General features: G+C 38.4%; 1 protein-coding gene across 1 annotated transcript in view; it reads right to left on the bottom strand.

Moving 5' to 3' along the window:
- The window catches only part of tspan15 (tetraspanin 15), a 40,675-nt gene extending 24,677 nt beyond the window's left edge, over positions 1 to 15,998 (bottom strand). The window contains exons 1-3 of the mRNA XM_026170546.2: positions 15,838 to 15,998; positions 1,220 to 1,405; positions 127 to 201 (exon numbers count right to left, since the gene is read on the bottom strand). Of these exons, the coding sequence (XP_026026331.2) occupies positions 127 to 201; positions 1,220 to 1,405; positions 15,838 to 15,924 (348 nt within the window). The 5' untranslated portion in view covers positions 15,925 to 15,998. The remainder of the gene's footprint in view (positions 1 to 126; positions 202 to 1,219; positions 1,406 to 15,837) is intronic.
- Positions 15,999 to 16,475: the final 477 nt, after the last annotated feature.

Genomic DNA, 16,475 nt, shown 5'->3' with positions numbered 1-16,475 from the left:
CAGACTGCTTTGGTTGTTATCTTGCTCCCTGCTACGTGAAATAAAACACATGCCTTCACTGCCCACCTGCTGAAGTCAGAGGATTTCAAAATGGTAGGGAACTGATTAACACTTGAGGCAACTCACCTGGTTGCGAAACACCAGCCCCAAGATTGCTCCAACCAGCTCCAGGAGCAGACACGCTGCCAGGGTGTACATGAACTGTGGTGCACCAGACAAGAATATGAATTTCATTGTTCTATTGAGTTCAAGCATATCCCCCCCCCCCCCCCAAAAAAAAAAAAAAAAAAATTGAGATAACGTTTTCTAAAGCGCCTTTGTGTGCATCTTTTAACAGTTTGTGTATTGTGTCCATACAGAAAGACCTTTCCTTCCTATCCTAGTTAATCTCTAAAGCAACCAGTGACCAGAACACTCTGGTCTTGCTCTGTGCTTTCATAAAATCCTGAATATAGATGCCATCTTCCCATGTTTGTCTTTTCCTGCATCTGGCAGTGACTCCAGTTGTTTAGTTGCTTATTAAGTAATTTGTAATACAGTGTGTCTTGATTTTTCACCAGTCAGTTCATTGCATTTCTTCCTATAGTTTTAGTACATAACAGAAGCAAAAATTTAGTACATTATGTCAAATGACTCTCCTTAGTGTAATAAGCCATTACTCACTCCAGCTTAGAGACCGGTGTGAGCATCCTCCAGTCGCTAGGGAAAATATACATTGTCTGACTGGTTGCTGGCGATGAAATCAGTTGCAAATGTGATGCTGCACCAAATACCTCCTATTGATTGTTTTGGTTGCTAGCACGTTGCTACAGCTGAAGTAAAAGTTGTGCTTTTACCAGTGAAACAAACATGTTTCCAAAACGTAACAATCTCTATTTCTGGTTTGTGTCACACTCTTCACACAGTTTCAGTTGGAAAGTGTTTGCAGACAAGTTGGCATCTTATAAGCAAACGATCTGCTAGCAAAGCAATTCCAACTAGGTTTTTGGTGCAGCATCATGCAACTCTCAACCAGTTTCATCCAGTAACAGCTTTTTCTGTTTGTTTGTCTCTCTTTAAATCCCAGAAAGTAAGACAGACTGGTTTAGTTTAAACTGTGTGTGTGTGTGTGTGTGTGTGTGTGTGTGTGTGTGTGTGTGTGTGGGGGGGGGGGGGGGGTTATTTGCATCTTTACAAATAACAATGATGCAAAGGCAATTTCCAATACTTCACCACTCACCACTTTCAATAGAGTTATATTATCCCTCAGGGAACCCAAGACTCCAATGAATGAAACAACAAATAGGATGATGCCCAGTAGGATCAGGATTATAGATGGGGCCAGAAACACACCCTCCAGTGTCTTGTACTGCTGTCGCTCTACTTCTGCATAGATGCCAATACCCAGGATACATCCGCCTATTAGCTGGAAACACACAAGCGAAGCAGTTAGGACAGATTAGTCATCAGCTTGAACATGATGGGAAACCAGCAGGTTTCTAGATTCGCTCAGTTTCTGCAGATTTAAATATAACTAAGAGAATAAAACATTCAGTGGGCCAAAGCTTAATTTCCACAATTACATGTTCGTCAGCTACCACTTAGCAGGGAATATTGAGGTGGAAAAAAAATGGAAAGTGCTTAGACCACCAGGTCTCAAAGACAACAGAGAAAGAGACGCGTACAATACTTAAGTTTAAGGTCATACATATTAGAAGGAAAATACAGCAACATCACTTTGTCAGACAGGTTCTATTTAAGTGATTTCTTGATTCAGGAGGTCCAGCAGTAATCAGGGCTGGATATAGCTAGTGAAATTGAACTTTGCTTCCCCAAAAAACGTGGTTTTCACAGTCAATGCTTGATTTAACAATAAGGCAATTAATATTTCGACACAGGGACAGATAGGTTTGGATTTTTGTTGATGCTGGAGGTCAGAGGAGAAAGGCCAATTAGCTTTGAGTTGACAGGAAGGTAACAAGAACTCAAACAACCACAAAGATGGGCCACAGTGGATACATCTACCGTCAGCTAATAACAAGTCACACAAACGTATTCACATAAATGTAACTGCTGTGACATCACCTGTTGGTTAGTGTAGCCCTCACACTGTATGTGATGACCAGGAGGTGAATCGGACTAAGAAACCAAGAGACACTGCACACTCATATTATAGCAGTTTGTAAACCACACGTTAGCCTCACCCTAAAGCAAATAATTATAAAATGCAGTTTAACAGGACTTTCACACTGACTTCACTTTTCACACCAGTAAGCTGTGCCAGTCTCCCAATCTCTCATGTACAGTCTATGGATGATGGTCCATGTGAGTCTGTCTGATTTAGACAGAAACCTCAACAACAAGCATAAAAATCTATATGCCTATAAAGCATAAAGTCTGCACCTCAATCAAATCATGAATGTTTCATTTAAATTCCACTTTGGTGGTATACAGAAGCAAAAATGTTTTTGTCCATTTCTAAAGCCAATTGTATAAAGCGTTTTAATAGTTTCTTTATCAAACAACAACAACAAAAGAAATCCTGGCAAACACTGACATAATTATAGGCATACCCTTGTAGAGCTACAAGGGTATGAAATTTCTCCCGAAGAAGAAATGATAAATAAATTAAGCAATTATAATCTGTATAATCGCCAGACTGTAGTGGACTATGGTTAGGGCTGCTCAATTAATCGAATTTTAATCACTATTACGATCTGGGCTTTCAACGATCATTAAAAATGACTGAGCCGATTATTAGCCCCTCCCTCATTTATCCGCGACACCTTAAAGGCCGGTCCGTGAAAATATTGTCGGGCATAAACCGGTCCGTGGCGCAAAAAAGGTTGGAGACCGCTGATTAAGAGGACCCGAGGGAAGCTCGGAAAGCTAAGCAGAAGTTATTTGGAGAGTGACTGCCATTGGTTGAAAAGAGAGTTTAAAAAAAAAACAAACTTCAGTGGTGTTGCACACTATTTTATATTATTTTTTTAAAGTCATTGTTAACCCTTTAAAGCCGGTCAGAGCTGCATGCTCCGTTTTGCGTAACTATTTTTAAATCCCTGTAGAACCTGAACCGTGTAAGCTAGCGCAATAATTTGTTTTGCATATGAAACCGGAGGAGTTGTACTTACATCTGATGCCATCAGCTTGTCCTCGGTCACGGTTTCGTTCCACATATAGCTTTGCAAAAATTGCATAAAAAGCGCTTGCAGGAACAAAAACATAATATTCCAGAAACACGCTTTGCCGTTCCTATCAGCTGTTCGTAACACTTCCCACAGTGAAATGATGCACATGCTGTTTTCTTTGCAAATTTGCCTCCTAGGATTGTTTTTTGTTTTTCCTGCAGTATATAAAAATTGCTGTATCTCCAAAATAAAACTATGAAGACACTCAAAATAAATTTCCTGTGGTGGGAAACTATTTTTTGCAACTTTATTGTATTTAAAGTTTTGAGGGATAAACCTCTTAAATTTCTCCAAGTAGAAATATATGTAAACAAAACAAAAGCGATTTTCAATTTTTTTTGTAGTTTATTGCACTTTTTTTGCAATTTATGTAATTACTATGGACTTAATGCATACATATTATTAAAATATGGGCTATAACAGTTGTATTGATGTATAGCAACTTGAAATGCTCCCACAAATGGCACTACAGCATGTAAAAAAATAATATAAGCTCTGGTGGACTTGGTTCTATAGTAGGTCTTAAAGGGTTAAATAAATATCGTCAAATAATCGTGATCTCAATTTCAGTGAAAATAATCATGATTATCATTTTTGCCATAATCGAGCAGCCCTAACTATGGTAACAGATAATTCAGCGTTGTTATTGTAAAAAATAGTTTCTTAATTAGGTTCTCTGAAGTTTTGTATAGTCTGACACATGCACGCACACAGTGTCTTTATTCGAGTTTCCCTTCACCACATTACTCCAACATAATTCAACAATCAATTCAAAAGAACATTTAAGAACCATCAGTGCTGTGAAGCAAATTGCCTAGATTGTTTATACACAGCCATAAATACACACTTTTCTGTCTTTGTCATTGAAGAGAACTGAAAGAGAAGCAATCTTCAGTTTTAAGTTCTCAAGTAACCAATCATCCATACAAAGTCATCACATCAGGATGGAGAAGGCTAGTTTTCCCATTAAAGACAAAAGATGGGTAGAAACGAAACCGGGCACTGGCATTACGGACTGATAATTGGAAACTCAGCAGGATGTTCCTGTGAAACAGAGCAGTATCACATGAACAAAGCAAACTTTCACAAATAGCAAATTATATTTCTCGACAGAAATTAGTGGGGTTTTTTTGTCCCTTTTTGTGCTCAATGCTATAAATTTCAATTCGATTCAAGCGAAACTTGCAAGGCCGGTTTAGCTCAAGAACCTCCATTTAGAGTGGATTCACATAATTATACCTCAACATCGGTATATTTTTAAACATATAAAGACCAACAGCTCCATTATTCTTTCTGTTGTGTTGTGAAAGAAGCACTGTTGAACAGCCACGTACTGCTGCACGCCAGCTGAATAATATATCACAAGAATGCTCCTGTGTAGACATTAGAATTGTTAATGAGAACCCTAATCAAAAGGTCAATTAAGTCAAATTAACAGTGGCAGAAGCTATTTAAGCAATCAGCAAACAAACCTGTCAAAGTCTAGGAGGAGCAAAATGAGAGAGGGGAGAGCGCAAAGGGTCAGCTCACCCAAATTACTTGGGGTTTTTTTTTAGTTTTTTTTTTTTAAACACAACACAACCCCTGCACAGAGAGGAGCCGGGTCAAGTGTGTAGACGTCTGAATGAGTGGTCGGTCTCAATATAAAACTGTTTTTTTGTTGTTCCCTTACAGCGGTGTTTCCAGCGCTGACATCCTCAGGTTCCTGCATCTAAAATGACACCGTGAGGAAACTTATCACCACCTCACGTGACGCTGTTTTGAATCCTATCTTTAGAAACGACAGGCTGTTCTACTGTGTCAAAGCAAGCCTGTGTGTGTGCTATACTCTTCTGGCTCACTTTGAAAATGTTTATTTGTTTATTACAGACACACTTTGAGCAAACTGCACCATATAACCTCAAATATTTGGCTTATTCTATGCATATCAATCTAGCTAAAAGTGCTGTGAAGTATTTCCCCACCTTCTGATCATTATCATTTGTAAAATGGTCACATCTTTCTTAAGGAGTATTAGGGCAACATTTAAAAAAATGTATATATATTAGTGATAATTTTATGCCTTGTGTAAATAAGTTAGTGAAACAAACTGATCAGCCATCTGATTGTGTCTTGTGATTTAACATACGTCCTGTCTATTGCACAACGGTGTGACCATCAATATCCTTGCATCTGTCCACTGCCAGCTATTTCATTGTGTACAAATCAGGCCAACTCCTTCAGGCTTGTGTACTTTCCTTCTGACTATTGTAGCTTTCTGCACCATCTTTTCTGCATCCTTCTATTTATCACCACACTGTGTTTATGTGCTAAAGAAGAAATAATTTTCTTTTTACTAAAACCAATTCTGAAGTACGATTTCACTAACTCATCTTCAGTTATCTTAAAGATGGTATAGCAGCTGCAGCACTTTCAACAAAGGGACAGGGATCTCAATAAGCATCACATCATGCTGTGATCTAAAGAAACTCAACAATAGCTGACGAGGACTGACGAGACAAAAGTTTACATTTTTGAAAGGTTCGAGTCCCGTTACATCTGGCGTAAAACTGATGAAGCTTTTTATGAAAACGAACATCATACCAAGAGTTATGCAGGATGGCGGTAGTGTCACGAAACGTCTAAATCCAAGCGAGATACTTTGGCCTGACTTTTAACAGGTTGTTCGTTCTTTAAATCGTTCAGTGTTGCTGAATTAAAGCAAGTATGCAAAGAAGAGTGGGCCTAAATTCCTGCACATGGACATGAAAGACTCATTAGCAGTTGCTACAAATGGTGGCAGAATTAGATTTAAGAGGCAGTTACCTTTCACATGGGGTCATGTATGTTTGGATAACTTTTTTCCCCCCCTTTTCAAAACTGCATTTTGTATTTATTCACGTCATCTTTGTTTGATGATCTGAAACATTTAAGTGTGAAAAATATGCAAATAAACAAAACAAGAAAAAAAATCAGTTATGAGGCAAATGCTTTTGCACCATATAAAACTAAATTTCAGTCTGAGAACAGTGTTTCTCAATAACAGCAGCTAAATGTTAACAACTATGCATTTGCTGAAACAAATTTAAATGCCCAGGTGTGTTTCAACAATGACTTCCAGGCTAAATTAAAATTAAAAGAGCCATTTATACAAACTCACTGACTGCCAAATAGCACATGGCACGTCCTGAAATAGGATCCGGCAGCTGAAGTGGAAACTGGCCAAATTGCAACAATCCATTTATACTGATTTCAGTTATTTGGTCTGTTTTTGCATGCTGGAAGGGGTAAAATGAGCACGACTTCTTGCAATATTCATCCACATATCCATTACCAAAAAAACAAGCATTTTCTCTTCTGTACCCTGAAAAAAATAACTTTTCCCCATTTCATTTTCAAAGCAATGACTGTAATGAAATTGTTGTTTTTCTATAATAATTGAAGCTTGTTATCAGGAAGGCTGCTACTGAGAAAACATAGAAGAGCTGGTTTATTTTTCTGCTTGTGAGGTATGCTGTAAACAGACAAATTTAGGATATTTGTGTTAAGCCACCTGGCGCTATCCCTGGTACTGAATAGATCAGAGGAGGAAATGGAGAAAACATCGCTTTAATTCTGCCTTGTTGGCTTATTGTGGACAGAAATATCAAAGTAGCAATGTTTCAGAGAGAGAGTGAGCGAGAGGCAGAGGGAAATGCATGGCGTGAGCAGAGAAGCAGACTAAACGATCCAATAATCACGGCATATTGCTTCTGCAAACACCACTGTATGACATATTGCTAATTGCTGTTTGCCGCCATCCCCCCTCCCAATCTGATTTCAGCCATCCTGTGAGATGCACAGCGCATCACAGCAAAAGAGAAAAAGGGGGAGGGGGCCTATGCAGATTTCAGAAGGTCCGACACTGTTTATAATCCACCATGATGCCTTTCCCTTACATGTCCCTGCTTGGTGTCTGTTATGGTCTCTTACTGGCCGCTGGCCTGTACGCCACGAACTCGCTTCCATTCAGCCAAGAGGAGAGGAGATCACTTAGAGCCTTTTAAACAGCAATTTGAAATTTCTGCCAAGGATAGAATATGTCAACAGTCAAGAGTGATAATCTCCACAAAGAGTCTGTCTTGTTTGAGGATCATTCTGATTCATGCAAACAGATTTCTAACAAACGTACTCGGGAAAATAAAATAAAACGGGTCACACACTGTTTATCATCATGCACTTAGCTGCAGATGGCTCGGCAACAGTTTCAGGGCATTAGGCCAAGATCAAGTGGTAGTTTATAACCTATTACACTCTGCTAAAACAACTTCGTGGTGCTATTACTGGACACAGCTCACAGCTATAAAGGCATGCAGTGCAGCTTTGAAACCAGGGTACAATCTGCAGACATAGCACAGACAGAAAAGGAAAAGAAATGTAACTTTAGGATTGTCACTGCTATTGCGTCCTAATTTAAATTAGCTTTTGGAGACATTTTAAAGCTAAAGCAGAGTTAAGAAACCAACATGGAACTAACAAATATCTGTAAACTACTGGCTCTCATATTTTCCCTATGTGATAATCAGAACACCTGTTAGATCTGAGAGAAAAGGAAATCTTGTCATCTACATTCAGAATGACATCATAGGCTATTTTTAGCCAGTCCAGCAGCTCAGTAAATGTGGATTTTGTTCCCCAGATGTAAATATCTAACAAATAACAGAACAATTTACTAACCTGTCTGAAATTTCTAGCATATTTATTAATTGTGGCCAGACAGCCAGTTCTAAAAACTTTGATGAGCTTTCCTCTAAAAAGGTCAGTCTATGGATGAAAAATCTCTTTTCACAAGTTATTGCATTGATTTCCATCTTTCACATTTATTCCTTGTCAGTATGGACTTTAATGCGCAGTAGGCAAGTGTACCATATATAAATACCACGTTTCCATGAATTTACACTGATGTACCTTATCACAAAATGTTAGAATCTTTCTCTAGTCCTTTGGTTAATGATCATATGCATTACAAAAACCCCTCAAATTATAATAAAGGCTAATAAATATGCATCCAGATCTGTGTGTTTATATTGACCTCAAGCCAATGCTAAAACAATAGCGAAAGGGTCTGTGATGCCTTCTGGAGACAATTTTTCTGTCTGCTACATCATTGCAGATGAATTCTGGCTCACTCTTCTTTACAACGTTGCTTCAGTTCACTGAGGACTGTGGGCATCCAGTTATGTATTCAGGTTCAGGTCTGGACTGGGATGGGCTGCTGCAACATCTTCTGTTGAAGATTTTTTTTCTATGCTTGAGATCATTGTCCTGTTGCACGAGCCAATTTCAGCCGAGCTTAAGCTGTTGGAAAGATGGCCTCACATTTAGATAGAGTATTCTGGCATATAAAGAAGTTAAAATCAAGCTTCAGCCCTCTACCACTAGTGGACAGTTCCTATGAGATGTTTGTTAATCACCAAATGTGGCTAAACATCTCCACTTTGGCCTCGAATGTCCAAATGACCTTGTCCAGAAACCTTGTAGTTTGTTCAGATGCATTTTTGCAAACCCAACTGTGCTGCTGTGTTCTCTTTACAGAGAAGAGGCTTTGTTCTGGTAACCCTTCCAAACAAGTCATACATGTTCAGTCTTTTTTGTATTGTCATGAACTTTAAAATGTAGCATGCCGAGGCCTGTGGAGTCTGTGATGTAGATCTTGAGGTTTTTTTGCAAATTTCTCTGAGCATTGCATCATTGAGGTAAATATATACCCGAATAATCTGTGATCACCTCCAAATATGGGTTCAGGAGTTTTACAACTACACGGTCAGTTATAGAAATCAAAAGAATGAAAATATGGGAACATATCAGCATTTCATAGCATTGACCATGATCCTAATTTCAGGATATTGGTGTTAGGAAGACCCAAAGCATGACTTACTAATGTGGAAGATAAGTAATGCTCATGACTAATGAGATCATGATTGTATGCAAAATGTATTAACACTGAAAATATTAGACTGGATTAAATAATAAATCAGTGTGTCAAGAGTGAAAATGACAAATTTGACCTTCATCATGAGGACGATTTGGGTAAAGACCAAAATTCTCCAACACTGTAGGCAGAGTTCTTGTGAACAGTGGACAAAGATCTCACCAGAGCACGAGCTAGCATTTGAGTTTTTACATTTTGTACCTTGGGCTTTACAGATGAATGTTTTAATGGTCTCAAAGTAAACGCAACAAAAATTCAAAAATATGACATCCCAGCGTTTTCCTGTGTGTTAGTGAGCTCAGTCAACCTTCACTGGATAAGTAAAGGTTAAGAGCAGCAAATAACTTCACGCAGCAAACTGAAATATTCTAAAAATGTTTTCTAAAAGGGAACGGGGATACAATTTGAGGGGGGAATTAAATTTAAAACATCCTCGTATCCGTACAACATTAAAAAGTTTTTGCATCTCTGTGTGTGGAGTGAAGCTGTGGAACAGACTAAGTAAAGATATGAAGCAATGTCCAAGCATGGCGCAGTTTAAAAAGCGGTTTAAGGATATGGTTTTTACAGGGTACAGGGAAAAGGTAGAGATTTGATAGGGTGTTCTTGTCTAATATTTTCATGTGTGTGCGCATGCACGGGTTTGTTGGTGTGTGTGTGTGTGTGTGTGTGTGTGTGTATGTGTATATATATATATATATATATATATATATATATATATATAGGTTGTGTATCCTTGAGGTGTTAATGGGGTTATTGAAAATGTGTACATGTGCGTATGTGTGTATATACGTATGTATGGATAGAAACATATATGTGTATATATTAAAAAAAAAAATTACACATAACATATAATGTAATTGCAAGGAGGTATTTCTGTAGTCTATTGATACTAGATAGTGGAAAAGGGGTGGGATTAAATAAGCTTATGCTTCTTCCTGCTCCTTTTTGAACATGGACGTTATTTGGAGTTGTGGTTCCTCGTTTTCCTTTTGTTTGCTTTGTTCATTTGTCTCTTTTAATTCTATTTTTTTTATACTTTTTCAACATGTTCAAAATAAAGATTCAATCAATCAATCAATCATTCAAAAAGAAAGCAGCAAACTTGGGAACATGCCGGGAAGGTTATTGGAAGAACTCCAGCTGCTTTTACATTTCTCTGAGATTCAGATGACAGGAACAAACAATTTGTGACAAATTACAGACGGCAATCAAAACCGCTGACAAATCCTCTCTGCACCTCTCCAGTCGTGCTCCTCTGTTCTGTCCTCCTAATCAGTTGTTTACATTATTTCACTTCATGCTAATTTCGGAATAAGAATTTAAATCAAAGCGGCGTTCAAACACTGTTAAATATGACCCGAGGCATTCTCGTCACCCTCGAGCTTTGCTTGAATCTTGCGTTTACTCTTTGTCAACTGTTCTCCATTTGAATACAGAGCCAGAGGAGATTAATCTGTTGTCCTAATGTGGGTTAAATCATTCCCACAGTAAGCAGGAAATGACTCATCATCTTCTGTACATTGTTCCTCCAAAATATACACCGCACTGTTTGGACATTTACACTCTAAGCAGTTGATAGCCAGCACGCGCACATCCTGTTCTGCAAAAACGCTGAATGGGGGTGAAAAACAGGTCATTAAGAGCAAAAGAAAAACAAAACCAAATGAAGAAGCACAAAGAGATCTGAAAGTAACCCGCTCGAGTTTCTTTTTACAGGTGGTTTAAATTACCGACTGACATTTTAGTAAGTGAAGCTCTGAATTCTAGTAAATCTCCACAAGAGTACTCACACTGCAGAGTCCTCTGTTTCTCCAAAACCAACTGGTGCATCATTACTTGTTGTTTTCATTACTCATTATATTATATTATAGTGTGAAATGATTACTGTAGCATCATGCGGTGAACTGAAAAAAAGATTTTGAGCACCTGTTGCAGGAAACATTTTATGAGAATCGCTGTTGCCGTTCAATCTTTGTGTCTAGGTTTCCAGGAGGATGTGCCAGAACTCTTCATTCAGAGGCACCATGTGGCAAAAAATATCTTATTAATGTGACTGAGTCAACGAGCAGCAGGCTCAAAGTAAATATAACATGTTTATCTGTTTCACCTTCCTTATCAAGGCAGCATTCATTCTCCATAATAAACCCATTACTGAGTCTTATGCCTTTGCCTCCCGTTCTACTCCTTTTTGAGCTTCCTCCCATCGCAAATTAACTTCTCAAAAGGTTCTTTCAGAAGAGACAAATAAATGAATTTTCTAAGTGCACCAAGTTCAATTAGCCATCCGTCTTCAAAAATATACAGTCTGTCACATCATCTATGAGAGGGAGCAGCTGCATGGTTGGTTATACAGTATTTCCCAGAAAGGAAGACAAAAAAAGACAAGCTTGTAAGCCAGCAGTATAAACTGTTGCAGTCATATCTCCCATTTGGAGGTATTTGTTGAAATAAACATCACGTTCAAGAATCTAATTATATCACTTCATGTTACTGCCTTTAAAAAAAATAAATAGTTACAAGTAAGGCTATTGTTTCGGGATTAAATGGTCAATATACTCTAATGTGGCCCAGTTTTTACTGGTCGGACAACTCTGTGTGCATGAACTCTGTGTTCCAGTACTGATCCACTACTTTTGTCTACAGAAAAGAACCTGTGGAAAAACCAGATGTCAAGCTTAAAGTTTTCTGTGTCTGTCTATGTGCCACAGGAACTACATTCTCTGGTGGGGAAACAATTTTTAAATGTGCAACTTTTTAAGTTGTGCTTTGCTAAAAACAATGAATGAAGCAACACATTGTCACAGGAACGTGCATGTATTGATTTCTATTCATCTGCTAGAGGAATACAGAGCGCACAAAGAATACCTGTTCAAACAATGAAATGAATTTCAGTTTAATCTGCTTATAAGCTAAAGAGATTTCCACGTTTACTTTATTATCCTATGGGGCAGTAACAGTTTAAATGCATCCAGTTTAAAGTTTCAGAGCTCTAGAAATAAACAGCAGGACTGAGCTTGCACTCAGTGATAAAATAATTAACCTGAATTAAAATGTTTAACACGCTATACAAAGATTAATGATTTTTCTGCTGCATTAATCTCATCTTATTTGCAAAAGTTTTGCATTCTAATGCTATAATTTTGTTATTTAGAATCTCTTTATCACTTACTTATCGGACTTATCATCATCAGATAACATCATAGGGATAAGTTTGTATGGAAAAAAAAAGAGTAACATGACCCACAAAATGTCCCTTTTAATGCAAATGTGCAGAGACCTGAAGTGGAAAGCCCGGCTTAAGTTGTTAATTACTGTCATGATACCCATTTCCAACCGGCCTGGCTGTACTGAACTTGTCTCGCTGTAATACCTTTCAGGTGTTTAGTGTTAGATTTGTATTGTTGATTGTCATTTATGCTTAGAAATATTTACTTATATATGCTTAGAGTTTTGTAATTAGTTGTAGATTGGTAGAGGTTTTGATCCTTGATAGTCTGCAAACTTTGTGTGTATTAGACAGCACTTTGGGAGCATGAGAGGTCATACCGTGTCTTATTGTTTTATGGTAGGATTAACGTAGTTGCGTCTGTTCTAGTCTAAGTGCTCTTTGTTTAGATGAACTGCAGGACTTCCTCACCGTGTTATCTAGGATGAACCATCTAGGGTGAGGGGGAGGCTACCCTCTTCCTGACCAAGGATGTTTGACCCTTTGATCAGCAGTCCACACACACACACACACACACACACACACACACACACACACACACACACACACACACACACACACACAGGCAAGGTACTCTTTGTGTGTATGTAGACGTCATATGTTAATGAACTTATGCATATTCATGTAACCTCAATAAAAGAACAGTGGTACGGGAGAACGGACGAGAGCAACTGGGGTCAAGCGAAGGAACGGTGCCTGTCCGGTTCTCTCCCGTGCACGAGAAACATGAAGAAGCTTGCCTACTTGTGTCTTGCTTTGCAGTGTAATTATATTGCCTTTAACGTTCCAGCGGATGGGTTCAAGCTACAAACCTATCATTTAGAAAACTTGGTGAGCGGATTTATAATGTTGATTTCCAGCACTGTATTTTATTCTACTAAAGCAAAAAGACAACTTTCTTCCGATTGGCTGACCCTCGTAAGCAAAAGGTTTGAAGAATGGGTCAGTGGGGTTTCTGTACCCGCAGTCAGAGCCATGACGACCATATTAGGGATATCCATTCTCTGTGAAAACCAAGAGTAGAAAAAAGACCCTGTCTGAAACAGAGAGTTTAGACTTTAGCCTGAGCTTTTTGCTCACAGGGATTACTGAAGCAAACAATGACCTCCATCCACCACTGTCACAATATTTTTATATATGACAAAAAAAAGGAAAACATAGTATATCCACTTTAGTGTTAACATTTATTGAAATTCTGCTTGGCTTAAACTAACACTCTGTGTTAGTTTAAGCCAAGCATTAGTAAGACTGAATTAAACAGATGGATGAAAGGTCAAAGTTTACTTACAGCTCAACAACCAACATGACATCCTTTGAAAACTGTAGACTAACTGTTTAAATTCATGTGACGCTTTGGTTGTAACTATATCAGAATTGGCATATCTCAATGCGTTATTGATCTAATAATTAGCCATTGTTTATATCCCCCCATATATCTGGTTATTAAAGTAGAAGATAAGGTGGAGAAATGTAAGAACAAAACTATGCTAACATGTCAACTAAACTGGGATCATATATAGTGATATTCTTCTATTCTGAAAGATTATATGACTAAAATCAGGTGCACAGTCTGCTCTGAGACTTATTATTATCTGTAGCAATCATTTCATCATCAAAATGAGAGCAGCATTGTCAGATTGAAGTTTTTCTCAAAGGTTTCCTGGTTTTATTTGTTGGTTGCCAAATTCATAATTAAAAATCAAATTTAATAAATGACAGCAACGATAAAGGCGGGCTTCCAGCCACTCAAAAAAATACATTAATTAAAAAAAAAAAAAAAAAATCACAAAGCGTCATCACAACAGGTTGCTCTGTATATTTGATCTGGCAGAGTTTGAAGCTGGAGTTTGTGTTTCCACCCAGAAAGCAGCCAGGAGATATTTTACTTGTTAGGCAAATGTGTAAACCACCACACCATTTTATTCAAATATAGATCCAATATGTAGAAGGCTAAATCAAAAATTTCTTTATAGGAAATTGCAAGTTTTAATGTAGACATGACACTAATGAAAAGGGTATGTGTTTTGGTCGTTTTAAACTGAAGCAAACTGGGTACTGTACGTTGTACGACTACTTTTAATAACCTTGAAAACCTTCAGTGTCTATATGAAGTGTGGGTCCTCACAGGGGCATACAAAATAATTTGGGACCCTCGGCTTCCTCTGCTTGGGGAGTTCCAGGTGCTTCTGTCTGGGAGATTGTGTGGTTTTCCCAAGAAAAGCTATAAAAAAAAAAAAAGAAAGAAAAGAAAAGAAAAGTAGATAGTGTTGGACTACTATCTGCAAAGTTTTACTCTGCCGTGTATGTGCATGTGTTAAACTGCCTAAACTGTTCTAATGCAAGAAGCTACAATACACTCCCGCTCTTATCTCAGATGGCTTTATCACTCAAACACACACACTTGGAAAAGATGATCTGCAGGTCGTTTCCAGGCAGGCTATGTCTGTCGTTCCTGAAAAATCCTAAAGGGAAAACAAGATAACTCCCAGAAAGTCTGCTATGGCAGCATTATGCTGAGGAACCTCGATGGGAATGACTGATGATGGCTGGAGAGTTTTGACTCATTTGCAGTGTTTCATCAGTGACCTGTACAGCAGCAGTCTAAATGTAAACAAATAAAAGTACGTCTAAATAACTTTTAGGTGGATTTTTAAAATGCATTTAATGTAATACTTTCATCATAACTGATCATTTTCCATTCAGATCCTCTAATGCGTCCTTCCTCCAAGTCAGTATGAACCTCTGCAGAATAAAAATGTCCCCATATAATTTTTCAATGCATCAGTGACCCCAAACAATCAGACAAGAAGAACAAGGAGCAGTGCAGCCCTGATCTCACACTGCCACTCAATTACAAAACCCCCAAAACATAATAAAATAAAATAAAAATGCTCCACACACTGAAAAAAATTCTACGGAAGAAAAACAGAAACTTTACTGATAGCCTGCGTGGAGTTAAGTGGTCAGCAGATTGAATGAAAAACTACTGAAGCGACGCTGCTGCAGTGCTGTCACTGTCATTTGATTTACACGCGGCTCATCGGTCCACATGACCCGTACTGTGGTACAGTGACCACGGGAGGACACAAGACTCCTGCGTGAAAAATGACGCCTCGTCCGTTCTTCCTTTTTTCTCTGTTTTAATTTAATTTAATTTACCCAGTTCTCATTCGGGTAGGGTAAAGGTAAGCAAGGAGGGTGTGGCGGCGGAAGGTTTCTGTGAGCAATATCCTACAGCACCTGTCCGTCCACAGGTGTAGCTTACAAAGCCCATGGTTTTATTAGAAAAACGAAATAAGACCGGATCACCCTTTGTCCACCCCACGGATCTGACCGGAGCTCGCATACCCACAAATCAAAAGCATTAGATAAACACACAAGCACACACATACACAAAAACACACCCAGCCTTCCCTCCCTGCCAGCCGGGATCTCCGAGCAAACAAAGCGCACACTCTAGGTTTTAGGATAATCGTGTCTGTACTCACCCACCAACAGCAGGCGTAGATGAACAGTATGAATTTGATGATATAATAGGAACAATCAGCACAACATTTAGACTCTCCCTCTGCCATCGTGTCTGGACGGAAGATAGTTTCTTTCAGCGGCTCTTTGGACTGTTGACAATTCACTTCCGCGTTGTCCTCGTCATAGCACCTGGAAACGCGCGTACAGTCTGATATATGGACGGCCGAAGGGGGCTGGTGGATGTGAGCTTGTGCAAGACTTTTAACTTGTAGAAGTTATGTGACATAAGTACATTAATAAAATCCAATTCAAATTTTATTAAGATTCAAATCTTTGCCCAATTAAGGACGTGGTCATTTTAAGTGACAGATGGGTTCGCTTCCCGTTGTTTATTGTCAAAAAATAAAACAATAAAAAACTTCTTTGATTTTTCTGGGGCTTTCTGTTCAGTTTGTTTTAAGCCTGTTTTTAATATTTTTGTTTAAACTGAGTATCTACCTGGTTTTTACTATCACAGTAAATTACAAAGGTATCTTTCAAGCTAAGCTATCCAGCATATAGTTGTTACTGATAACAAGCTCCTATGATAGGTTAAAAAACCAACACACATGATTGAAAGAGCCAAACCGGAGACCAGCAGAACAACTTATGAACAGTG

The sequence above is a fragment of the Astatotilapia calliptera genome, chromosome 1, assembly GCF_964374335.1.
Source record: "Astatotilapia calliptera chromosome 1, fAstCal68.1, whole genome shotgun sequence".
In the NCBI taxonomy this organism is placed as follows: Eukaryota; Metazoa; Chordata; class Actinopteri; order Cichliformes; family Cichlidae; genus Astatotilapia; species Astatotilapia calliptera.
Note: the sequence above shows the minus strand (reverse complement) of the source record. Positions and strands in the feature narration are given on the sequence as shown.